Source organism: Aethalodelphis obliquidens, unplaced genomic scaffold, assembly GCF_003676395.1.
Source record: "Aethalodelphis obliquidens isolate GAN/ISIS:26980383/991018 unplaced genomic scaffold, ASM367639v1 scaffold6, whole genome shotgun sequence".
NCBI lineage: Eukaryota > Metazoa > Chordata > Mammalia > Artiodactyla > Delphinidae > Aethalodelphis > Aethalodelphis obliquidens.
Window position 1 is genome coordinate 32,329,057 of NW_020837950.1, and position 22,791 is coordinate 32,351,847.

Consider the following 22,791-nt stretch of genomic DNA (forward strand, 5'->3'; position numbering starts at 1 on the left):
TGCTGCATCCCAGTACTCCATGCCGTGATCATTCTCATCTCTTTCGAGAAGAGCAGCCTCTAATCTACCAAACAGAACTCCGTGTCACATTCACTCAATGACTATACGTGTGTGTACATATGTACATATACAGGTATACATATACATACATAGATACACAGCCATCTACATACCTACATACACACACACACACACACACACACACACACACACATATACATATATATATATATATATATATATATATAAAGAGAGAGAGAGAGAGAGGGTAGGGGGTGGCTGTTATTGGGTACTGAGTGCTGGGATCAGTCCTACTGTGAAACGAGGCAGATATGGTTTCTGTTCTCATGGAACCTACATTCTAAAAGGACACAGAGACAATTCGAATAAATTAGTCTTGGAATATGATCTAGGGATTATCTACAACCAAAGCACCTGGGATACTTGTTAAAAAGTCAGACCCTGGGGCTTCCCTGGTGGCGCAGTGGTTGAGAGTCCGCCTGCCGATGCAGGGGACACAGGTTCGTGCCCTGGTCCGGGAAGATCCCACATGCCACGGAGCAGCTAGGCCCGTGAGCCATGGCCGCTGAGCCTGCGCGTCCGGAGCCTGTGCTCCGCAACGGGAGGGGCCACAGCAGTGAGAGGCCCGCGTACCCCAAAAAAAAACTTTGAAAAAAAAAAAAAAAGTCAGACCCTGGCTAGTCCTGCTGAAACAGATGCTTTTGGAGGTGAGACTTGGGAATCTTTATCTCAACATGCTCAAGTTGTAGTCTGTTTGAGAACAACTATAATGTGATAAATCCTATGACAGAGAAGGGTAGGTTGTCAAGAGAATTTGCAGGAGATACACCAGACCAGCTTAGCCTATGGAAATTAGAGACGACGTCCCAGAAGAAGTAGTTCTCAAGTTGGGAGCTAAAGAAGAGAAAGAGCCTGTGCTCTACAGCGGGAGAGGCCAGAACAGTGAGAGGCCCGCGTGCCGCAGAAATTAAAAAAAAAGAAGAGAAAGAGTTACCCAGAAAAATATAAAGGAAGGAAGAAGGGTCAGCAAGAATGGCCAGCAAACGGAAGCCAGAGAGTCTATGGGGAGATTTTTCAAAACATACCACCCTTGGTAACTAAGAGACTCCTGTGAATAGAGATCAGTGTGGTACTTTCTCCATTTGTAATGCTTCCAGTTTAACAGAAGACCAGGCTTTCCTTGGCATCCTGAGAAGCTGGCTGCATCCAGTAGCTTCACTTCCCTCTTCCTGTGCTTATTTCTTTCCAATGATGACAGCACCATAGAAACCTGAATTGATGTTCCGACATATTGCAGGAGCCAGACCTCAGATCTGGAAGCTTCCATGTGGTACTCTCAGGAACACTGAATCCCTGACCTCATGATGGTTGCCACCAGTGGAATGGATGATTTCACCTTTCTATACAGAACCAAGAAAGTCCTGAGAAAGTGGAACTTCAAACATCTATACACTGATGGTCCATTTCTCCACGGGATGCTCCCCACTTCTTAATTTTATGTTTGTTCAGGATCCAGCTTACTGAGGTCAATTAAAGTCAGGAAGAGATGTCGGTTTGATTTAGTAAAATTGGATTCTTTGTCTCCCTTGGGTTTATCTCCTTGGGCTGGGCTGTCATTTGAATTTTATGTTTTTGTCCTTATTTCTTCGGACCATTTTTTTTTCTGGGAAGTGTTTTTCAGTGTTACACTCGCTCTATCTGTTTGCAAGGAAGGTGTTTGTTTCTATAAGGTGCCTGTCCTGTCTGATCTCTATCATCTTTACGGTCTTGCATTCTGTCGCCATGGCTCATGTTTGGCTGTGGTTTATGTTTTGACAGGAGTTTGTTATAAAGCTGGGGATCACGGCTCCAGCTTTGCCTTTCAAACTTTCTTCTTTACGGTAGTCATAAACCCATGCTGTTAAAATGTTCCCTCTGAGGGAGGGGGTGAAATTCTGATAACAAAAGACTTGGGAGAAAGGAAAAAAGAGAGAGGGGGAGGGGGGGCGGAGGGAAGGAGAGACGGAGTGAGGAAGAATTTTGTAGAGGTGCTATTAAAGTAACCAGGTAAACAAGAAAACAAACAACCCAATCCAAAAATGGGCAGAAGACCTAAATAGACATTTCTCCAAAGAAGATATACAGACTGCCAACAAACACATGAAAGAATGCTCAACATCATTAATCATTAGAGAAATGCAAATCAAAACTACAATGAGATATCATCTCACACCAGTCAGAATGGCCATCATCAAAAAATCTAGAAACAATAAATGCTGGAGAGGGTGTGGAGAAAAGGGAACCCTCTTGCACTGCTGGTGGGAATGTGAATTGGTTCAGCCACTATGGAGAACAGTATGGAGGTTCCTTAAAAAACTACAAATAGAACTACCATATGACCCAGCAATCCCACTACTGGGCATATACCCTGAGGAAACCAAAATTCAAAAAGAGTCATGTACCAAAATGTTCATTGCAGCTCTATTTACAATAGCCCGGAGATGGAAACAACCTAAGTGCCCATCATCGGATGAATGGATAAAGAAGATGTGGCACATATATACAATGGAATATTACTCAGCCATAAAAAGAAACGAAATTGAGCTATTTGTAATGAGGTGGATAGACCTAGAGTCTGTCATACAGAGTGAAGTAAGTCAGAAAGAAAAAGACAAATACCGTATGCTAACACATATATATGGAATTTAAGAAAAAAATGTCATGAAGAACCTAGGGGTAAAGCAGGAATAAAGACGCAGACCTCTTAGAGAACGGACTTGAGGTTATGGGGAGGGGGAAGGGTGAGCTGTGACAGGGCGAGAGAGAGTCATGGGCAAATACACACTAACAAACGCAGTAAGGTAGATAGCTAGTGGGAAGTAGCCGCATGGCACAGGGATATTGGCTCGGTGCTTTGTGACAGCCTGGAGGGGTGGGATGGGGAGGGTGGGAGGGAGGGAGACGCAACAGGGAAGACATATGGGAACATATGTTTATGTATGACTGATTCACTTTGTTATAAAGCAGAAACTAACACACCATTGTAAAGCAATTATACCCCAATAAAGATGTTAAAACAAACAAAAAAAAACAAACAAAAAAAAAAAAATAAAGTAACCAGGTACATACCAGCGTCATTCAAATGTAAACTACAAAAAGAATACACAGAGTTGTCAAAGATTTGAGAAAATAATGGCACAAAGGCAAGAGAAATGCATCTAGATTATCATGCCGTGCTGTTTTTTATCTTTGGTCTCTTGGACAAGTTGGGCCGTGCAGACCAGTGAATGAAGTTAGCCCCGAGTTTGCTGGAAAGGGAGAGAGTAGGGCAGGGACAGCCCCTGAGCCCTCTGTCCTCAGAAGCAGCCATCTTGCAAGTTCCTTTGTGAAAATGCTTAGAATCGTCTTGTTTTTTGTGTCAGTGGTGGAAGATTTATACAGTGAGGTGGTGTCTGGATTTCAGCCTTTGTTCTTGCCTTCGGTAAGCAAGTAATGAGGACTTGCTGTATTCGAGGCCCTAACTCTGCATCCCTCCATCCCTGGTGGAGTCTCCTGAGCACTGTTGTGCCCTGGGAGCTCAGCTAGACACTCAATGTCATTTTTTTCTATTTCAGTTAATCCCCAAGGTCATATGGAAGGAAAGTAATATTCTCCCCATGTAACTAGTTTATGATCAGCCGCCTAGGTATATAACACGTGTATTGACGTGGAGGGGGTGGGGTCTGCAGAGAAAAAGAACAGGTGGATCCACTCTCATTAACTATCTTAAACTGCGGCTCCCTGGAGCAACAGAAGTGGGTTGGGCCCTGTTCTGTCTGATTTCACAGCCTGTGTCTCTCATGCTACCCCGGGCCGATTCTTCTCTAGCCGTCTAGTGAGCGAGAAAGAGGATGAAGCCCAGCACTTCACTTTACAGGAAGGTCTGGGGACCTTTTATCGAGCAGGCAGTGGAGAGTTACATCCCTGATTCCCCAGCCTGGGAAAGAGCTCAGGAGACGCCTCTAGATCCCAGATGCAGCCGTCCCGCAGCTCCTGTGCAGCCCGGAGCAACTCCCACCCAACACGAGTTCTCCTGGTGGCCTTGTCTCCCAGACCCACAAGCCTCACTCACACATGAGTGCCTGGCCAAGGGTTTCAGTGTCTCTGTCCCACCTTCCCATTCTCCTCATGTTCACCACACTTTCCCCTCGCTGCCTCCCACGCAGAAGTTATTTGGGAATGTGTCTGCCCTTCTCTCCTTCTTTCCATTCATCCTCCATCTCCCTTCCTTTTTTCTGTTTCTAGCGTTTATTCACTGTGTATTGAACACAAAGTCAATACTCAGGTATGTTCCATGTTATTTAATCCATGTAGAAAGCTACCACTAATAACAATGAAAAAATAATAAAATAACGATTATCAAGGTCTTCAAGTGCAAAGTTCAGCCATTCAATAAATATTTAAGTGCCTACTCTATGTTCCACATTGCTCTCAGTTCTGAGAATATAGCCAGGAGCAAACAGATACAGTTCCTTCCTTCTTGGAGCTTGTATTCTAGTGAAGGAGCAGATAATATACAAATATAATATGTGGTCAATGCTATGAAGAAAAATTAACTAGGGTATGATTAATAATTCGTCGCCTAATTAATAGTCAGAGGTGAGAGCATTCTGTGGTGGATTTTATGTGCTCTCTACAGAATCCCTGTGAGGCTGGCCCTGTTCTCACAGGTTTCTCACCTAGCAGATGAGAAACCCAAGGTCAGGCTGATTAAGTAACTTGTCCAACGTCACGCAGTGGCAGAACTGGGATTCAAGTTCAGGCCGGGTGGCTCCAGGTCCACGCTCTTGACCCCATGGCCCACTCCAGGGAAGAGATCAGGGCTAGTGAGGCCTGGGAACAACAAGGCCAGGAGGGTCCCTGAGCCTTTTTGTCAGTTCTTAATAGTGACAGAGGAGAAAGAGGGGAGTGAGAGAGAAGCCAGAGCTGTGTGCATCAAGATGCAGTGGACCTGCTCCAGCTCCTGTGGTCCAGGAGACGTCTGGAACCCTCATCTCCTGGTTAGATGGTACCTCTCCTCTTGGAGGTGATGGAGTGCAGACAGAGGCCAGAAGGGTCATTTCATCCTGGGAGGTGAAGCCACAGTCCCCTCACTGCAAGAGGATGGGCAGCTTCAGGGAAAGAGCTATTGGATAATGGTAGAAAGTGAGGGTTTTTAGCTGTTTAACCCACGAGGGACATTAGCCCCATGCTGGTAACTGGGTACCAAGGCTCAGACCCATCCCAGAACCCACAGAATGCCCAGAAGCTGCCTTATCTTGCCTAAATCCTCTGATTTTTCTGAAAATCTGCACACAGCATGTCAGATTCCAACAGCTGGCACCCACGTGGTTTTACCAGCCCTGGGTAGGTGCAGTTGGGCTGTTAAGTCCTGCTGCCAGAAAGCCTACGCGACATTGAATTCACTGTCAGAATCGCTGTTCCTTTCCTTGTAGACACAATCTAGGGTCAGAAGCACAGCCCCCAGTGGACTTCAGTGGAATGTGAAGCTGACCCTTTTACTGCTTCTCATTTCCAAGGATTTTTACTTCCCTGTAAAATGCCCCTGGAATGCTGACTTGCAGATGGTGTCTTTCTTCTTTTCTTCCTTCCTCCCTTCCTTCCGTCCTTCCTTCCTTCCTTCCTTTCTTTTTCTTCCTTTCTCCCTTCCCTTCCCTTCCAGCCCCTTCAAACTAAGTAGTCTCAGATGAGATGCTTTTTTACTTGTAAAACTCAAAATTAACTTTAATCCCAAAACGAATCTGTTAAAATGACTAGCTCTGATCCTTAATTATCTGGACTAGAATATTCAGATATGAAAATTCCCTATATGGGACCCTAAAACCTTTTTTCCTTCTTCTTGTGGTTTTGGTTCTCCAGCCCTGAGTTTTGAAAGTGGCTTTACCTCTGTATCAGAAACCCATGTGTATACATAACCAGGTTGGGGTTGGCAGCCTGTCTAAATAGACATGCTAAGTCCACCTCCATCCATTTGCCAAATGTCTCTTAAGTAGCTATTTATGTCACGAATGTGCTGTGATACTGAGATGATTGAGAAATGTTCCCTGCCTTCAGGGAATCACAGTCACTGATGGAAAGACAATAAAATGAATGATTCCAGTACTGCAGTGTAAGCCATACAGTCTGTGCACACACAGTGTTATGGGAGCAATGACATGCATTAAATGCTTAGCAGAGTCAGTGCTAAGCACTTTGCATGCATGATGTTATTAATACCTGTTCACTGAATTCGTGACTATTCTATTCCCATTTGACAGCTGAAGACAGTGGGGTGTAAAGAGCATAAATTGTTTGTTCAAGGTCACAAAGTGAATAATGAACTTTCACTGCAGCATCCAATTTTAAAATCACTTTAAGAATACCAAGGAGATGAGAAAACCATAATTCAAAAAGAGTCACGTACCACAATGTTCACTGCAGCTCTCTTTACAATAACCAGGACATTGAAGCAACCTAAGTGTCCATCGACAGATGAATGGATAAAGAAGATGTGGCACATATATACAATGGAATATTACTCAGTCATAAAAAGAAACAAAACTGAGTTATTTGTAGTGAGGTGGATGGACCTAGAGTCTGTCATACAGAGTGAAGTAAGTCAGAAAGAGAAAAATAAATACTGTACGCTAACACATATATATGGAATCTAAAAAAAAAAAAGAATGGACTTGAAGACACGGGGAGGGGGAAGGGTAAGCTGTGACAAAGCGAGAGAGTGGCATGGACATATATACACTACCAAATGTAAAATAGATAGCTAGTGGGAAGCAGCCGCATAGCACAGGGAGATCAGCTCGGTGCTTTGTGACCACCTAGAGGGGTGGAATGGGGAGGGTGGGAGGAAGGCACGGGAGGGAGGAGATGTGGGGATATATGTATACATATAACTGATTCACTTTGTTACACAGCAGAAACTAACGCTTTTGTAAAAACTAACACCATTGTAAAACAATTATACTCCAATAAAGTTTTTTTTTAAAAAAGAATACCAAGGAGAGAAGTGGAAAACTCAGAGGGAAAAAGGGATTCACCACCACAGGATATGGTGCTTTAGCTAAAATTTGAGGATGCCTAAGACTTGGGATGAAACAGAAGAGGGAGGACTACGATATCCCAGGCAAAGGATGCTGCGTGAGCAAAGGTTTCGAGGTGTGCTGAGCACAGAAGCACTAAGGGAGCGGGTGAGGTTGAAATGGAGCTGGGAGGATGGTGGGTACAGCCAGTTTATTATTTTAATTCTACAAACCTTTCCTGCGACTTCAAAATCCACTTTAAAGGGTCATGTTTTATTAGCTTCTATTTTAGTGACCACTTAACACCTTGCAGGGAACGATTTGTATCATATCCAGCCCTGGGAGAGGGCCCAGTTTTATCCACGTTTGCCTCTGTCTCTGCAGAGAGGAAATCATCTCTTTTGCATCTCTTGGCATTGCTAAAGGTTGCTGAGTCCTGGTTTCTATTAAGTTTGAAATCACACACATATGTCTGTTTCTCAGGCAACATTTCTTTAACCCAGTTGAATTGTGCTGATATTAAAACACAAAATTGAATGACTTGTGGTGTCTCCATGGGTTTGAGTTTGAGAAGGCCCAATAAATCATATTGGAATAATTTCATAAGAATTCTTGATGTTTGGCACCTTTGAAAAATCAAGGAATGGAATTTTTTCGCTTCTCTAGTCTGGAGTAGTTTGTTTTTGTTTTTGTTTTTTCCTTTAGTCAAGTGAAGTGGTTTTGGGTAAAAAGATCCAGAAAATGGCAAACCATCTGAAAATGTCAGATGTGGATGGTTCACTTGGAGCAGTAACCCCCATGAGCTGGAAGTCTGTAATTAATTACTTAATTTCATCATCTACATGTCGAGAAAGTTTTGCATACTTTAGGGCTGCCACTTTGTAAGGGACACACTTTGTGATCTAAATGGCAAAAAATGCAAAAGTTAACACTGTTCATTGCTGGTGAAGTTGTGGGTAAAACATGTACTATCAGGGCAGGTGGGGGAGTAAATTGATCACAGCATGTGAAGGGTGATTACTGGTACTTAGTTAAATAAAACATACTTTTTTTTCCTTTTCAGTGTCTGCCCTTTTGGAAAAAGTTGAAAAACACTGTCTATGCCCCTCAACAAGGGAATGTTTACATAATGAGCGAAACAGCTGTATTCTGGAATACAATCCAGTGATTAAAATCAAGCAATGCCTAATCATCTAATCTAATCAATTAGATGTCTTAGTCTTAGAACTCAAAGATGTATTACTGAGTGAAAAAAGACAAGTTCCATATAGATAGATTTATTGTATAACTTTTATGTAAAACAAATAGAACAAAACAAAAAGCATGCACATAAAATGATATGTGTTATCTATGTGGACATATAAATGGAGATAAATGTATAATTTAAATATTTACAAGGCTACATAACATACTGATAACAAAGGTGACCTGGGGAGGGGTGAAGGCACTGACATTGGTGGGTACAGGGTTGTCAGGGAAACTTTAGACTCCTAATAATTGTATTAGTTAACCCTAGCTTCTTCAACAAACAAAGCTCGATATCTCAAAGTCCAGATGGGTTTTCCCAGTATGTGGCAGCTCTCCTCCTGGTGGTAATCCAGGCTCCTCCCATCTCCTGGCTACTCCACCCATGGCGGGTGGGGGTCCATGGAATCCTTTGCTGGGTCTTCAATATCTGGCTGTTAGAGGTGGGAAAGAGCTTGCCAATTACATGTAGAATGATTTTACTCGTCATTTCTGAAAGTTGAATATGTCTTGATGTCTACTTGGTGGAAAAAAAATGAAAACAATGAGAACGTCCATTGGGCATTGGTTACAACTCCATCACAAGGCAGCACCCAACTGAAAGGCAGTTTAAGAAATGAGGTCTACTCTAGGCCTAGAAAAAGAAATCAGATCTAGTGAACAGTTAGTGAGTCTCTGCAGCAGTACTGTATTAATTTTTTGCATGTGTATTACTTATGTAATTAAAAAGTTAATAAAAATTAAATTCAGGCATAGAAATAAACAAAGATTGGTTGCTTAAAAACAATAATCAGGGCTTCCCTGGTGGCGCAGTGGTTGAGAGTCCGCCTGCCGATGCAGGGGACACGGGTTCGTGCCCCGGTCCGGGAGGATCCCACATGCCGCGGAGCGGCTGGGCCCGTGAGTCATGGCCACTGAGCCTGCGCGTCCGGAGCCTGTGCTCTGCAACGGGAGAGGCCACAACAGTGAGAGGCCCGCGTACCGCAAAAAAAAAGAAAAACAATAATCATTCTACTTTACCTCATCCTGGCCCCAAGTAGCTACGCAGCTTTCTTCTCTAGTCATCAGATTTTTCTGCTGTAAAATGAGGATGTGGAATATAATCATGAATAATAACCTTATTACATTTATTAAATAATTGTTAGTGTTTTGTAATATATTTTTCCCACATATGTTAAGTGTTATTCATAATCACTAATCAGGAGCTAATCAGTATCACCATGAGTTAAATTCATTCCTACTCAAATCAGAGAAACATGCTAAACATATTCCTTTTTTAATAGTATTTTTGAAATATGGAACTAGCTAGGGTTGCATTTTGAGATTTTCAGAGACCCATTGGGATTAGAAAATGCTATGGGAGTCACTGGACTAGACCTGAGGTCTTCTCTGGCTCTATCATTCTAATTTAGTAGCTAGGCTAGTGCCTCATATAGAGCACTGCTTTCATGGGTATTTGTTAAGGAAATTAGTGAAATCATAAGTTGAATTGATGCAAAAATTTATTAAAAAATATATGTGTGCATGTGTGCACAAGAGAAAGGTTTATACCAAGTATAAAATTATTCAATAATTGAAAATATGTTAATAGATAGCTTTCTAAAGGAACTTAGACAATCAACTCAATAGTGAGAAGGCATTTGATCAAATTAAACATCCATCAGGATTAAAAAGGACAAAATCATAAAAACAAGATGTAGAAAAAGAATTTGTTTTTCTTTCTGTAATAAGTAATATGATCAGATCTCAAATCAACATATAGTACTTCCCTAATCCTAGAGGAAATTCTCAAAAAAATTAGGGGAAAAAAAAAAGAAAGCCTACTACTTTCCTCATTATTTAACACTTTTTTTCCTCAAAGAGCTGTTCTAACTAGTGTAATAAGATGAGAAATTAATGGTATAAATATATTTGAAAGAAGGAAATACATGGATTTCTTCACCTAGAAAACTCAAAAAATATCTTCTAAAGAACTATTAAAATAGTAGGAGCGTTCAAGTAAGTGTCAGTGTTCCAAATAGAAATATAATGAAAAAAATTATATTAACCATTCAGCATAACTAAAATAGTCAAGCATTGTTAGCTATTTACCTATGGAAAGCTACAGAATGATTTTGAGGTAGAGATAAAGACTTAAACAAGTGGACAAACATTTCATGTTCCTGTACGGGAGGATTGGGTATTTTAAAGATGTCAACCCTTTTTTAGCAAATTCAATTTAATTTAAACCAACCTCCTTCCAATTTTTCTTGTGGGGGGGGGGGAGGGACGGGGGGACTTGACAAAATTATCTTAAGGTTCATCTTGAAGAATAAACAGTATAATTATGAAAATGTTGAAATAAAAATAATAGTGAGGGCAGAAATAAATCTACCGGATTTAAACTATATTATAAAGTTTGGATAACTAAAAGAATATTGTACTGTCATAAGGAAGGAATGAGAGAACATTATGTAATGGAGTAGTTCATCCAGACAAGCTCTTCTAAGGTATAAATATTTAAGATCTGACGAAAGCAGCCGCCCAAATCATGGGAAACGCACATATGCTCCTTGACACGTGCTGTCTGTCCCCTGAGCCAGGACTACTCTCTTCCCCCTGGTCCCCTGTGTCTGATTGATGTCTTTTCATCCTTTAGCTTAGGTCTTTCTCTGACACCTCACTCTCTCCCCATCAACCCTGCACCATGTCCATGAGGCATCAGTAACTAGAGCATGGACTTATTCTGAAAGTCAGTAAAGGATTTCAATTTCATACTTAGAGGGTACTGATTCATGGTAAGAGGTCCAGCCATGGCTGTGGACCTCACCTGCAGAATGTTATTATCAGTGCTTTGGATAAAGGGATAAAGAAACTTTGCCCCTCATGAGAGGCACACAAGTGAGAGAAACACCCTGTGGTAGAGCTGAAAAAATCGGGATCCAAAATTATCTGATTATGCCAAGGCACTGGTTGAATTAAATGAAAGGAAATGAAGTAAGGATTACAAGTAAGTTCTTGGAACTTGGAACACATAAATCCATTCATGGACTGCACCCATTCATTCGGCAAATATGTACGGGTCCTAAATGTGTGTCAGGCGATAGATAAACAGTGTTTCCAAGAACAAACCATGGCACACATCTCATTTGTCCTTAATTAATGAATTAATAGCTCTAACAATTGCTTGATCAGAAGCTCCCTAAAAGTGGGATGGGGTTTATCACAGTCATCGTCGTTTCTCCAGCACATATGTGAGGTGGTGTGGCAGAAGTCTTTTGGTAGAAAATGGAAGAAAAATGCCTATTAGATTTCTGGGAGGATCAAAAAATTTTGTGGCGTTTTGGAACCATGTTGACAGATGGATGACACATTTAAAAACAGTACCTTCATCAGATCAAGATACATTTAAAAACAGAGTAGGTCCATCTGATCACATCACTGGCTGAAGCCTTCCAGTGCTATCTCATTGCGCTAAGATTGACATGTCAGCCCTTTGCCGTGGCCGAGGAGGCTCCAGATAATCTGACCCCACCTTCTTCTCTGAGCTCATCTGTCACCTCACTCTCCTTGCCTGTGGTCCTTCCACGTTGCCTGCTGTCTCATACTAGGACACGCCAAGCACCTTCAGTTCTAGCTTATTCCTCTCTTAAGGCCTTTGTCCTTGCTGGTCCCTGGGCCTGGACCTTTCCACTGCCAGATGCTCACATGGCCCGTTCAGTCCAGACTCAGCTCCATCAACACCTCCCCACTGCAGCCTTGCACACCAGCCAGTCTAAACTAGACTACCTTCCTTCGCTACCAGCTTTATTCTCTGTCTTCCCACTTGTCTGCTATTTATCTCCATCACCTAAAACAAAGGCAGGCCCTGTAGCAGGTACTTAATAAACATATACTGAATGAAAGAATCTTTGAAATAGCAAGAAAAAAGATACTTAAATCAGACTGCTTTGCTTGAGAAGAGAAGTACAAGGTATGTTAGAATGAAATAATGTTAATTTACGGAAGTAAAATGAATTTGGCTTGTTTTCCCTTCATTGAGACAAAGGAACCTGCCTTGAACCTGTATCACCCCTATCAAAGTTCAAGCATGTCTTATTTCCATTGTTTTGACTATTTATAATGACTATTTATAATAAGTAGAAACATCAATATTGTTTACTTCACTACAAGGCGCATTTCCATTTACATGCTAGCATAATGCGTTTACTAATTTCTGAATACAGGCGAGTCTAAAGTTGAATGAATCTTCGTGTTTATTATGTAGTAGAATTTTTTATTTATTATGCAGTGGTATTTCAGTAGTAGAATTTCCTTTTGGATTTCTGAGGTACTGCAGCTTTAGAACAACTGTATAAAACTAAAACTACTCAGTCTTAGGCAGCCAGTTTACCCAGTATCTTGTTTATGAAAAATCGTTTAAAAATCAGAGTTACCACTTGTTTTATTATAATTGACTTTGCCTAATTAAAAGCACAAATGCGTTGTGTGGTTATATGGTTTTCTCTTTCCAATGAGGTAGAAAATCTTTAGTTAAATAATTGTCAAGAGTTAAGTGGTACTAATATATTGTTAGTTATAAGCATTCTTCTTATTCCCCATTTTAATTGGGATCCTCAACCTCTTACATTTTTTTTGAAGTGAATTTTCTTTGAAAGATGAAATTACAGGCATTTAGAATATAAATGATGGCCCCAAATCAAAGGTCTTAACATCGGACAGTGGTTTCTCAAAGATCTTGGAGAACTTCAGAGCGCTTAAGATCTGAACATCAGAACGGCAGTTTGGCAAGAGTATTTACCAAGAGCTTAGAGTCACACCTAATAAACTACCAGAGAGTCAGAGATTCTCCAGACAAGGAGCAATTGTTACATTGATTTCCCTAGAAGTATGTGAGTATGCTTGTTTCTCCACAACCTCATCAGGTTTATGTTTTAGTCTTTTTATTATTATTTTAATATGTATCGTACCTTGATTACTAGTTTGAACATTTTCCCATATGATCATTTTCTTCTTGCAATTTCTTTCATGTGAATTCCTTATAAACACCCTTAGGAGTTTAAGAAAAAGTTTCATAATTATTGTTAGAGACAATAGGCAGATGCACAGTAGTTTATATCATCTCAGTGATTAAGAGTTCCCAATGAATCCATTTGGTTTCTAAATGGGGGAAGAAATCAGCTAATATCTACAAGTATCCTGTAGATACCTTAATATCTACAAGTAACACCTACAAGAAAAGATAGAAGCTAGATCCTGCCTCCATAGCGCCATCAGCTCTATGCAAGAACTTCTGGGGAGCCGTGCCGGTGCTTGAGGACAAGACAGAACAACAATGAAAAACTTCCCAAGGAACTGGAATTCAGAGCCCAACATCCAAATTAGCTAAGGATAAAGTGTTAGCTATTCAGGACTAATCATGTTTACCTGCACAGTAGAGCATTATTTAAACATTTATACACATTTCAGGCTCCTGAATAATTTAATCTGTGATTTTCTTTTCTGTTTCATAAACACACGGATAAATAACATTACCGTATTCCACTCACCTAATATCACAGAAAATCTTCCCATGCTCTCTTACTCGCCATACTTTCCCTTTCCAATTTTTGGAGCATTGACCTCAATGTGTTAGAAAAATAGAATCAATTTAATAATCTATTAGAATCTTAATCTCTTTTCAAGTATATTTGAAAGATACGATCCCTTTCGTGGAGGCACAGTGTAGATTTATACATATCAATATTTAAATTATTTTTAGTTCCAAGGACTAAAGTATAAATGTAAAGCTTAGGAGCAGCTTATGAGTGTGACAGTATAAAACTTAAATAGATCTAGAATTGGTGTGGCTGATGAGTCAGGAGACCATGGGGTCTAATCTGAAATGTTCACTGATTTAAAGTCATTTAAATTAGGCTGTGCAGTGTGGTTGCACAATTTATTAAAAGGACACTTTAATCTTCTTGGTGCTTCAGAAATAATAAAATTGTATATCGAATTCAGGATTCAGAAGAAAATGGCAAAGAGTTCAAAATCATAAACCTATTTTTTTAACCTTAACTATTTTCACATTGCATTGTAAATACTTAGATATCTTGTTATTAGAAATGAGGTATAAAGACAAGGACAAAAATCTATCTTTGTGTTTCCAGCACTTGCCAAAGAGCTTTACACCTACTCTGGGTTCAGTGAATGTTTATAGAAGAGATCAGTGAATGAGCTAGAGGGATTTCCTCAAGCACATGCAATTTTTTTTTTTTTTTGGTTGTTTGTCCCATTCACTGTACATTATCTATATGTTGCACCGTGTGTGTGTGTGTGTGTGTGTGTGTGTGTGTGTGTGTGTGTGTGTTGTATTTTTGACTATACTCCCTTGCAGAACAGAAGCTCTTTAAAGATAATCTTTATGGTAGACAGAATAATAGCCTCCCAGAGATGTCCAGCCTGAATCCCTGGTACCTATGAATATGTTACCTTACATGGCAAAAGGAACTTTGCAGATCCAATTAAATGAAAGACCTTGAGTTGGGAGATTATCTTGGATTATTTGGGTGGGCCCGGTACAATCACAAGGGTCCTTAAAAGCTGAAAAGGGAGGCAGAAGAGGAAGTGAAAGTGAGGCCATGAGGATTCCATCCACCATTGCTGACTTTGAAGATGGAGGAGGGGGTCACAGCAAAGGAGTAGAGACAGCCTGTAGGTGCTAGAAAAGCAAGAAAATTGAGCCTGTACAGAGAAATGTAACCCTGCTGACACCTTGATTTTGGCCCAGCAAGACCCATGTCAGATTGTCGAACTATAAGGCAAATAAATGATAGATGATAGATGATAGATAGATAGATAGATAGATAGATGATAGGTAGATTTTAAGCCACTAAGTTTGTAGTAATTTGTTACAGCAACAATAAAAAACTAATAGTCTCTGACAACACCTTTCTCTCATCACTTCCTCCTTATTTTATGTGTGTTCACGCCTCCATTCCATGCTGGAACAGGACAACATTAATCAGGATTCTTCTGTTTGCAAATCACACACTCAAGCAAAAAAAGGAGGGGGATGGTATATCTCTCATAAGTGGGACCTCCAAGGGATTGAGTAGGCTTCACTCCCAGCTGAGACAAGGCCCAAATCAGTCCACAAAGACTCTTGGTCTCTCTGATCTGCTTTCCTCTATATGCAAGCTTCAGCATTTCTACAATTCACATGCTTTTAGTGGCAAAACTGCCCTCTTTCTTTCAGGAAAGGATTCTAATTTGCCCATCTCTGTAGTGTAGGAGGTTGAAAGTGTGCTATGGTTATCCATTGCTACACTTCAAAATGCCCCAAGACTTATTGGCTTAAAATACAAACACTTCTTTTATTCACTCATGATTCTGCAATTTGGGCAAAGTCTGTGGAAGGCAGCTCATTTCTGATCTGTGTGAAACAAGCTTGAGGCAACTCATTTGGGGCTCAAGGATCCACTTCCAAAATGGCTTCACTCATGCAAGCTGGTGCTGGCTGTTGGCTGGATGCTCAGCTGGGGTTGTTGTCTGGAGAACACAGTTCCCCTTCATGTGGCTGCTCCACATGGCTAGGTTGGGCGTCTCACAGGATGTCAGTTTTAGAATAGTTGGACTTTGTACATAGCAATGGGGTTTTCCCCCAAGCACAAAGTGGAAGCTTCTAGGCCTTCTTAAGTTTTGGCCCCAATAGACACAAGGTCACTTACACTACATTCTGTTAATTAAAGCAGATCATAGGGCCCAGTCCAGATTTGAAAAGAGGAGACTACATACACAGATCATGAATTCCATTGTTGTGGCTGGTTGGGGCCATCAGAGTAGCAGTCTACCACAGTGGATAACAGAGCTTTGTGAGTGATGGTCCAAGTAAGACCATCCGTTTCCAAAAAAATGGTACAGGCAGTCCCACAAAGGAAACAGGACTGAAAACAAACCTCAGGTATCCATAACAATCATTTCCCTCAGTGCTAGAAAGCATTCCATGAAGCAAAGCTGAATTTCCCTCTACGTCTATTGACTGTACAGCTTGTACATTTCCTGGAGTTGGAGACGTGATTAAAAATTTAAAGTTAAGGAATTAACGAACTTTTTTCCCATTTGACTTTTCTTAAACTATGAATGAAAATAATGATATCATAGAGCAAACACTACTAAAAAGAAATTGTTCAGGATTCATGAATAAACTATAATGTAGGCTAATCCAATGATGTTTATTTGCAATAACCTTTTTAATGGGACAATTCCTTGGATATTGTAGTAAAATATTTTCACCCTACGTGTATGTTTTTATGGTTTGTGTTTATTTTCCACAGTATAGATCCCCAAATGTCAAATTACTAGAGCTGATTTATGGTAATTAGTTTTAAGTTAGAATATTTGAAATGCATTTAATTAATCTTAGCTGTTTAGCAAAGTACAATAAGGTTTTTTGCATTAACAAAGTTTCCTTTATAATATATCAGCTATGCATATGTTTAAGGATATGATGGACTCAGATTACTCTTACCTGAATTTTATATTTAACAAATAAACATGCACTGTTGGGGATTAGACAGTGTTTAGAAAATGTATGTATAAGGATTATTTAGGCTGAAATTGCCAAAGACCCTGGAATATTTAGCACACACTTGTTGATGATTTCACTGCAGTAAATATGAAGCAATAACAACTATATAAATTATTCAGAGACTCGTCATCCACATCGGGATTCTTTAGAGATCACTTCAGAAAGCAGTTTGGCAGGATATTCTTTTTATAGTTTTTTTTTTTTTTTTTTGAAAATCCATGTACAAAAGAGAGATAGATCCATACAAAATGGATAAATACTGATGCTTTTAAAATGAAATTAAATATTTTTAAACATTCAAGTGAAAATTGCATGGTTTTTCCTACTAAAGCTCTCTTGCGTAATTTATTTATCTTCAGTATTATTTTTGTCTTTCAGGAAGCCTTATATAGTGAACGTAAGAGATTTATTAAAAACCTTCAATCGCTTGAGAGTGCTTTAGTACTTTGCCTCAAAATCTGCACATAGGCAAAATTCCTGATATTATGAGTTGGGATTTTCAGCGTAAGAGGATTTAAAATCTCTGCTAAAGCACGGGCTTGTTAGCTGTTTCTAAGCGTCATATATCAGAGGGACCCAGCTACTTACCAATCGCTCAAACTAAAATGGGGCAGGACAGGACACGTGGAATGAAAGAGACCAATTTAGACCAAGTGGAAGGTATCAAGTTCTCTGAAAATGACCCTTTTATTCTGGAAAGATATTTTATTCAACTCCAGAAGCGGAGAGAGTAATCAGCACTTACATAGGTATAGATCTCTTTGTACATACAGATACAGATCACTTTTTAAAGATTTCCCTTCATTAAAGCAATTTGAGACATAGTGTTGGAAAGTGTTTTAGTGGTTGGGTGTTTGCAGATTTGAAGTTAGAGACCCCAGTTATCTACTTATCAATCATGTGACTTTGAAACATTCCTAAAAACTTTTTCTTTTGTAAAAACCTTTTTGGGTCTCAGTCCCCCATTCTCTTGGGGTTGTGCTAAAGATCCAGTGAGTGAAGGCCAAAATACTTCACATACCGCAAAGCATTACATTATCAAAATTCATAGCATTATGAGTACTACTACCAATAATAAAACATGATTGGGTAACTGGTCTGCAAACAATCCATTGAAAAATCCAGGTGAATTGGATATGTTTTATTTTTTTTTTTTTTTTTTTTTTGGTGGTACGCGGGCCTCTCACTGTTGTGGCCTCTCCCGTTGCGGAGCATAGGCTCTGGACGCGCAGGCTCAGCAGCCACGGCTCACGGGCCTAGCCACTTCATGGTATGTGGGATCTCCCCAGACCGGGGCGCGAACCCGTGTCCGCTGCATCGGCAGGCAGACTCTCAACCACTGCGCCACCAGGGAAGCCCTGTTTTATTTTTTGAAAATATTTTAACTTAGAGAATATACATGAGGTCCAAAGTAGTCAGTACATTTGCCCCCCTTATGTTTAAAGTATTAACTCTTACATTACTGACTTTTGATGGACACTGAATCTGGAAAGATGACTGTATAAATGTTTCCTGAATATTAGGGATTTTATTTTATTAACTGCAGCCCAGAAGGAACATGGTGGGTAATAAAGAGAAATTTGCCTCCTGGTATGACTTGTATCTAGTTGGAAGTCTGGCAATGGTGTGGGGCATATGAGACCATCTGGATATTCTTGTTAATGGTTTATTTCTCTGTTGTTTCTCTCCCAGCTATCGGCAGGACCCTCATCCCCCGTTACTTTAGCACTGTGTTTGAAGGAGGAGTGACTGACCTGTATTACATTCTCAAACACTCAAAAGAATCCTACCACAACTCATCCATCACGGTGGACTGCGACCAGTGTGCGATGGTCACCCAGCACGGGAAGCCCATGTTTACCAAGGTACAGGGCAGGCTCGGCAACAAGCCTTGTTCTTCTTTGGGTGCATTGAAGCATAGTAATTATGGTTGTCTTCTGGAACTTTAACCTGACTTCTCACATCTCAGACGCTTTCAGCACTGTGAGGTCATCGTTTTTGTTTGTAACATGGCAAGACCCTATGGTGAACCCTGTTCTAAGGTGTGTGCATGTGATACAGCTCCCAGGCAAGTCAAACATGATAGACCCTCAAGACTAAGAGAAGAGAGTTTTGGCTGCCTATCAAACTTAGGCTGCTAAATTAGAATTTTGGTGTTTTTTAAAAATTGAGATATAATTGACATTTAACAGTGTATTAGTTTTAAGTATATGAAATAATGATTCGATATATGTATATATTGTGAGATGATTACTACAATAAGTTTAGTTAACATCCATCACTACACATAGTTACAGTTCTTGTGATGAAGACTTTTAAGATCCACTCTCTTAGTATCTTTCAAATATATAATACTTGAAAGATACTAGGTATTGTTCACTATAGCCCATGATGTTGTATATTACATAGAATTTTGGTTTTTATACGAAGGGTCTTCTACAACTAAAAGAACACTCTCCTGTTACTGTGCGGTCAGTATTTGTGTTGTGTTACTAAAATTAAACAATTTTTAAAGCTAAATTCAAATATGAACAAGCAGGGGAAAAAAATCAACAAACCACAGCTCAACTAGCCATAATCTTTAAGGAACACAAAAACATAAAAATGTAAATGGAACACTATAGACAATCCCCTTATATCTTCTCCCAAGGAGAAAAATTAGTAAGAATAAATATTTAGTCAAAGAATCTGGCGAACGGAAGTTTATTTTAATGAACACTAGTTCATTGCATTTTGACTAAGATTCAATGTGAAACTAATTTGTAATATCTACGATAGCAGCTATCTCTTTTAGTTGAAACACAAATGACAACCCACTCTTTATAGTTAAGAGAAGTTGGATTATCAGGGTTAATTGCAGAAGCCCAATTATAAAACTGAAGATGTGTTTGTTACTTATGCACCATTTTGTGGAAAGAGTAGCTATAAAATGTTTATTATTTAAAGTATTCTTTGATTTTGGTGCGATTTAACCTTTCCGGTACCCACGAGGGAGTAAAAAAACCAAAGGAAATGCTTATAAGCAAAGGAAATGCTTATAAAATGCAAAAGCAAATCATTAAATGCCATTGAGTTTATGGTATCTTGATTTTTGTCAATAGACATTTTAAATGTGGAAGAGGAGATGGGTTTTTCCCTTTCTTCCTTTTTAACATTTGAGCAGAGAGGAAAGTTCCCACTGCATGTGAAAGTCTATGCTGGAAAGAGCGTTTTGCTGTGTGGAAAGGAATGATCACCTAGATGACGGTTTACTCTGTCTGTGGCTCACCTATTTTCGGAGATACAAAACATTTACATCACCTTGTGGATACCTGAGCCATTTGTAGCATTACAAAGCCTGAGCACTGCAGAGAAAGCCTTTTTCCTGTTGCTTCATTATCGTTTGTGTAGGCTTACTGTTACTTTTAGGTCATTCAAGAAAAACACACCAATTCCTTATGCTTTCAGGGAAAAAAGAAATCCGTGATATGTAAATAAAACTTTCCCATAATGAAGGAGCTACTTCCAAAGCCTGTAGCCGCTGAAAATAAAAATGCATGTTGAAATAGCGCTTTCATCTATTTCCTCAATTTCTTTCTTTCTCACACCAAAACTTTTTCAGAAATGAGCACCGTCAGTTGTTCCGAAGATATAGTGCTGTACATTCTGGACTGGTTTTAAATCAAAAAGAATCCAGTTCTTTCGATGACTTGATAAAGTGCTTTTTACATTCAAATTAAGAAACTAAGGTTTTCCTCTGTTGCATTTTCCCCTGTCCTGGAGCACTCCCCTCTCAGATGGTACTCACCTCCCAGACGGGACAATCTCCTGAACTCAGCTCTCTTGGTCTCAAGCTTTAATTATTTAGATCACCCATCTGACTCTACTCCACAGCATACATTTGCCAACTCTTGTAATGAATATTTCTATACTGTGGAGAAAAATATCCCTTTCTGGGAAATGTAGCTTAGCTGTGTGGACTTCGTCCAGATGCTAATTATGCACATTTATTTTTAGAAAATTCCAAAGCATTCATTTTTTTTTCTCTTTTTTTTTTTTTTTTTTTTTTTGCTCCTTGGTGATTATTATACTACCCAAAGAATCTTTCCAATTTTTCTTTTGTTCTTATATTAATTAAAAATAAGTCATCAAATAATATGGCTATTTAGTAGAAAACAGGGGGCTAATGACATTTCAGTATCACAAAGCAAAATAGTTTGGAATTTTTTTAAGGGGAGCCTGCTATTAGTACATGGCATCCCTTAGCACGTTATGTGAGGCACTATCACATTGTTCTAACTTAGAATATCAATAAGCTCTAATTCTCCAAATAGCATTTGACCCAGCATTTCTTAGTTGCTTTTATGAAAATGTGGTCAACTTGGTGAATCAAAAATCAGCTGCAGTCCTAATCAACAGTAATATTTAATATTCCTCAGGACCATAGTGCATGTTTTGCAATTTCCTGATCCTAGGAACATTATAGATTATGGATAAATATGTAATTAGAGTTTTTAAACACACATTATGAAGCCTTTCTTTTCTGTATTCAATTTCCAATCAAACTGGAAACAAGGCTTAATAATCAGAAGAGCAGTCACCAAGGTTTTCAGAGTCAAAGACCCCTTGAACTGTATTTGAGGGTGTGAATTCAGATAGTGAAAGAACTCCTCTCTGGGGTACGTATTGGGTTATTCTGGGGGCTCACACACTGGAACCATAAGTATAGCCTTTACTGGACACCTTATCACTTCTGTAAACATAGGTTTACGTTTTTTTCTGATCTCAATTATTGATTGTGAAATTAGTTACTACTGCAGAAAAGTACCATGGAAATACCAACCAGTTTTCCAATATGAATCCTCATTCATGTCTTTGACAGTTAGTTCATCATTCTTACCTTAGCCTGTACACCACGTTACCATGTTATACTCCAGGATTTATACATTTACGCTCTTATCCTGACTCTAACCAAATTACTATAATATCAATGATTGTATTGCTCTAATAAATGTATATATATATATCTATCTATTGACATATGCATTTACATATGCAGCAGCTCGAAGTAAAACACAATGGGCTTTTTGCAACGGTTAATCTAAAAGCACTAGTCCATGCATGCTGTTCAAAGCATAAAGGCCAAGAAAATTAAATGAACATCCCCACCTAAAAAGTACATTGTATTTCATAAAAGCTACATGAGAATCATTTTATTATACAACTACATGGTCAGTATTGCTTTACAATTAGTCAAAGAAAGAAAAGGGTTAAAAAGCTACCGGTTAGTTTGAGAAATGTTCTTTTTTAGTTCTCTTGTTCCTGGCCTAGTCTCAAGCTAGCACGTGATCCGCTGAACGCCTGCCAGCCTCTTTCTTGTTGATCCTCCAGAGACCATCTGTGCTGGGGGCATTGATTAGAGTGTGTCTGCTGGGATTACATCTTTTCTGTTGCCATGCCAACTAATCAGCTGATTTTGGTTACCACAGAAACAAAATGTCAGAGCTCACAGTACGGTAACATGAATTCAGCACAACAGAAAATGTTTTCTTAATTGGGGACCCTTTTGATTTTGGATTCCAAGTGAAAGGCAGCTTTTTTTAAAAAAGGCCAACTTTAGATAAAAGCTACATTAATTGTATTGATTACAAGGAATGCACAGAATTTTTCTGAAAAGAGAAAACCGCCTTCATAAGTTATGCCCATTTTTTTTTTTTACAATTTCCAAACAAGGAATATATACATATATATTTTTTTTTCTTAAGTGCCTCTATTCCATTTGCTGGTTGTTGCATATAAAATAAATCACAAAGCCTTCAGTTTCCTTTAACCTCCATGATGGGAGCAGGGGTTGGAGAGACTGCATAGGGCTTGGGTGGAGGCTGTGGATAGAATTACTTGGGGAAGATTAGCAGTGACCAAATTCTCTTCCATCTTTTCATTCAAGGAAGTCAGTCATTTAAT

General features: G+C 39.4%; 1 protein-coding gene across 8 annotated transcripts in view; it reads left to right on the forward strand.

Annotated features, from left to right (window-relative positions):
• LDB2 (LIM domain binding 2) overlaps window positions 1-22,791 on the forward strand; it is a 381,494-nt gene that overhangs the window by 281,754 nt on the left and 76,949 nt on the right. For all 8 annotated transcript variants that reach the window (XM_027103291.1, XM_027103290.1, XM_027103293.1 and 5 more), the window contains exon 3: window positions 18,541-18,713. In XM_027103291.1, the coding sequence (XP_026959092.1) occupies window positions 18,541-18,713 (173 nt within the window). The remainder of the gene's footprint in view (window positions 1-18,540; window positions 18,714-22,791) is intronic.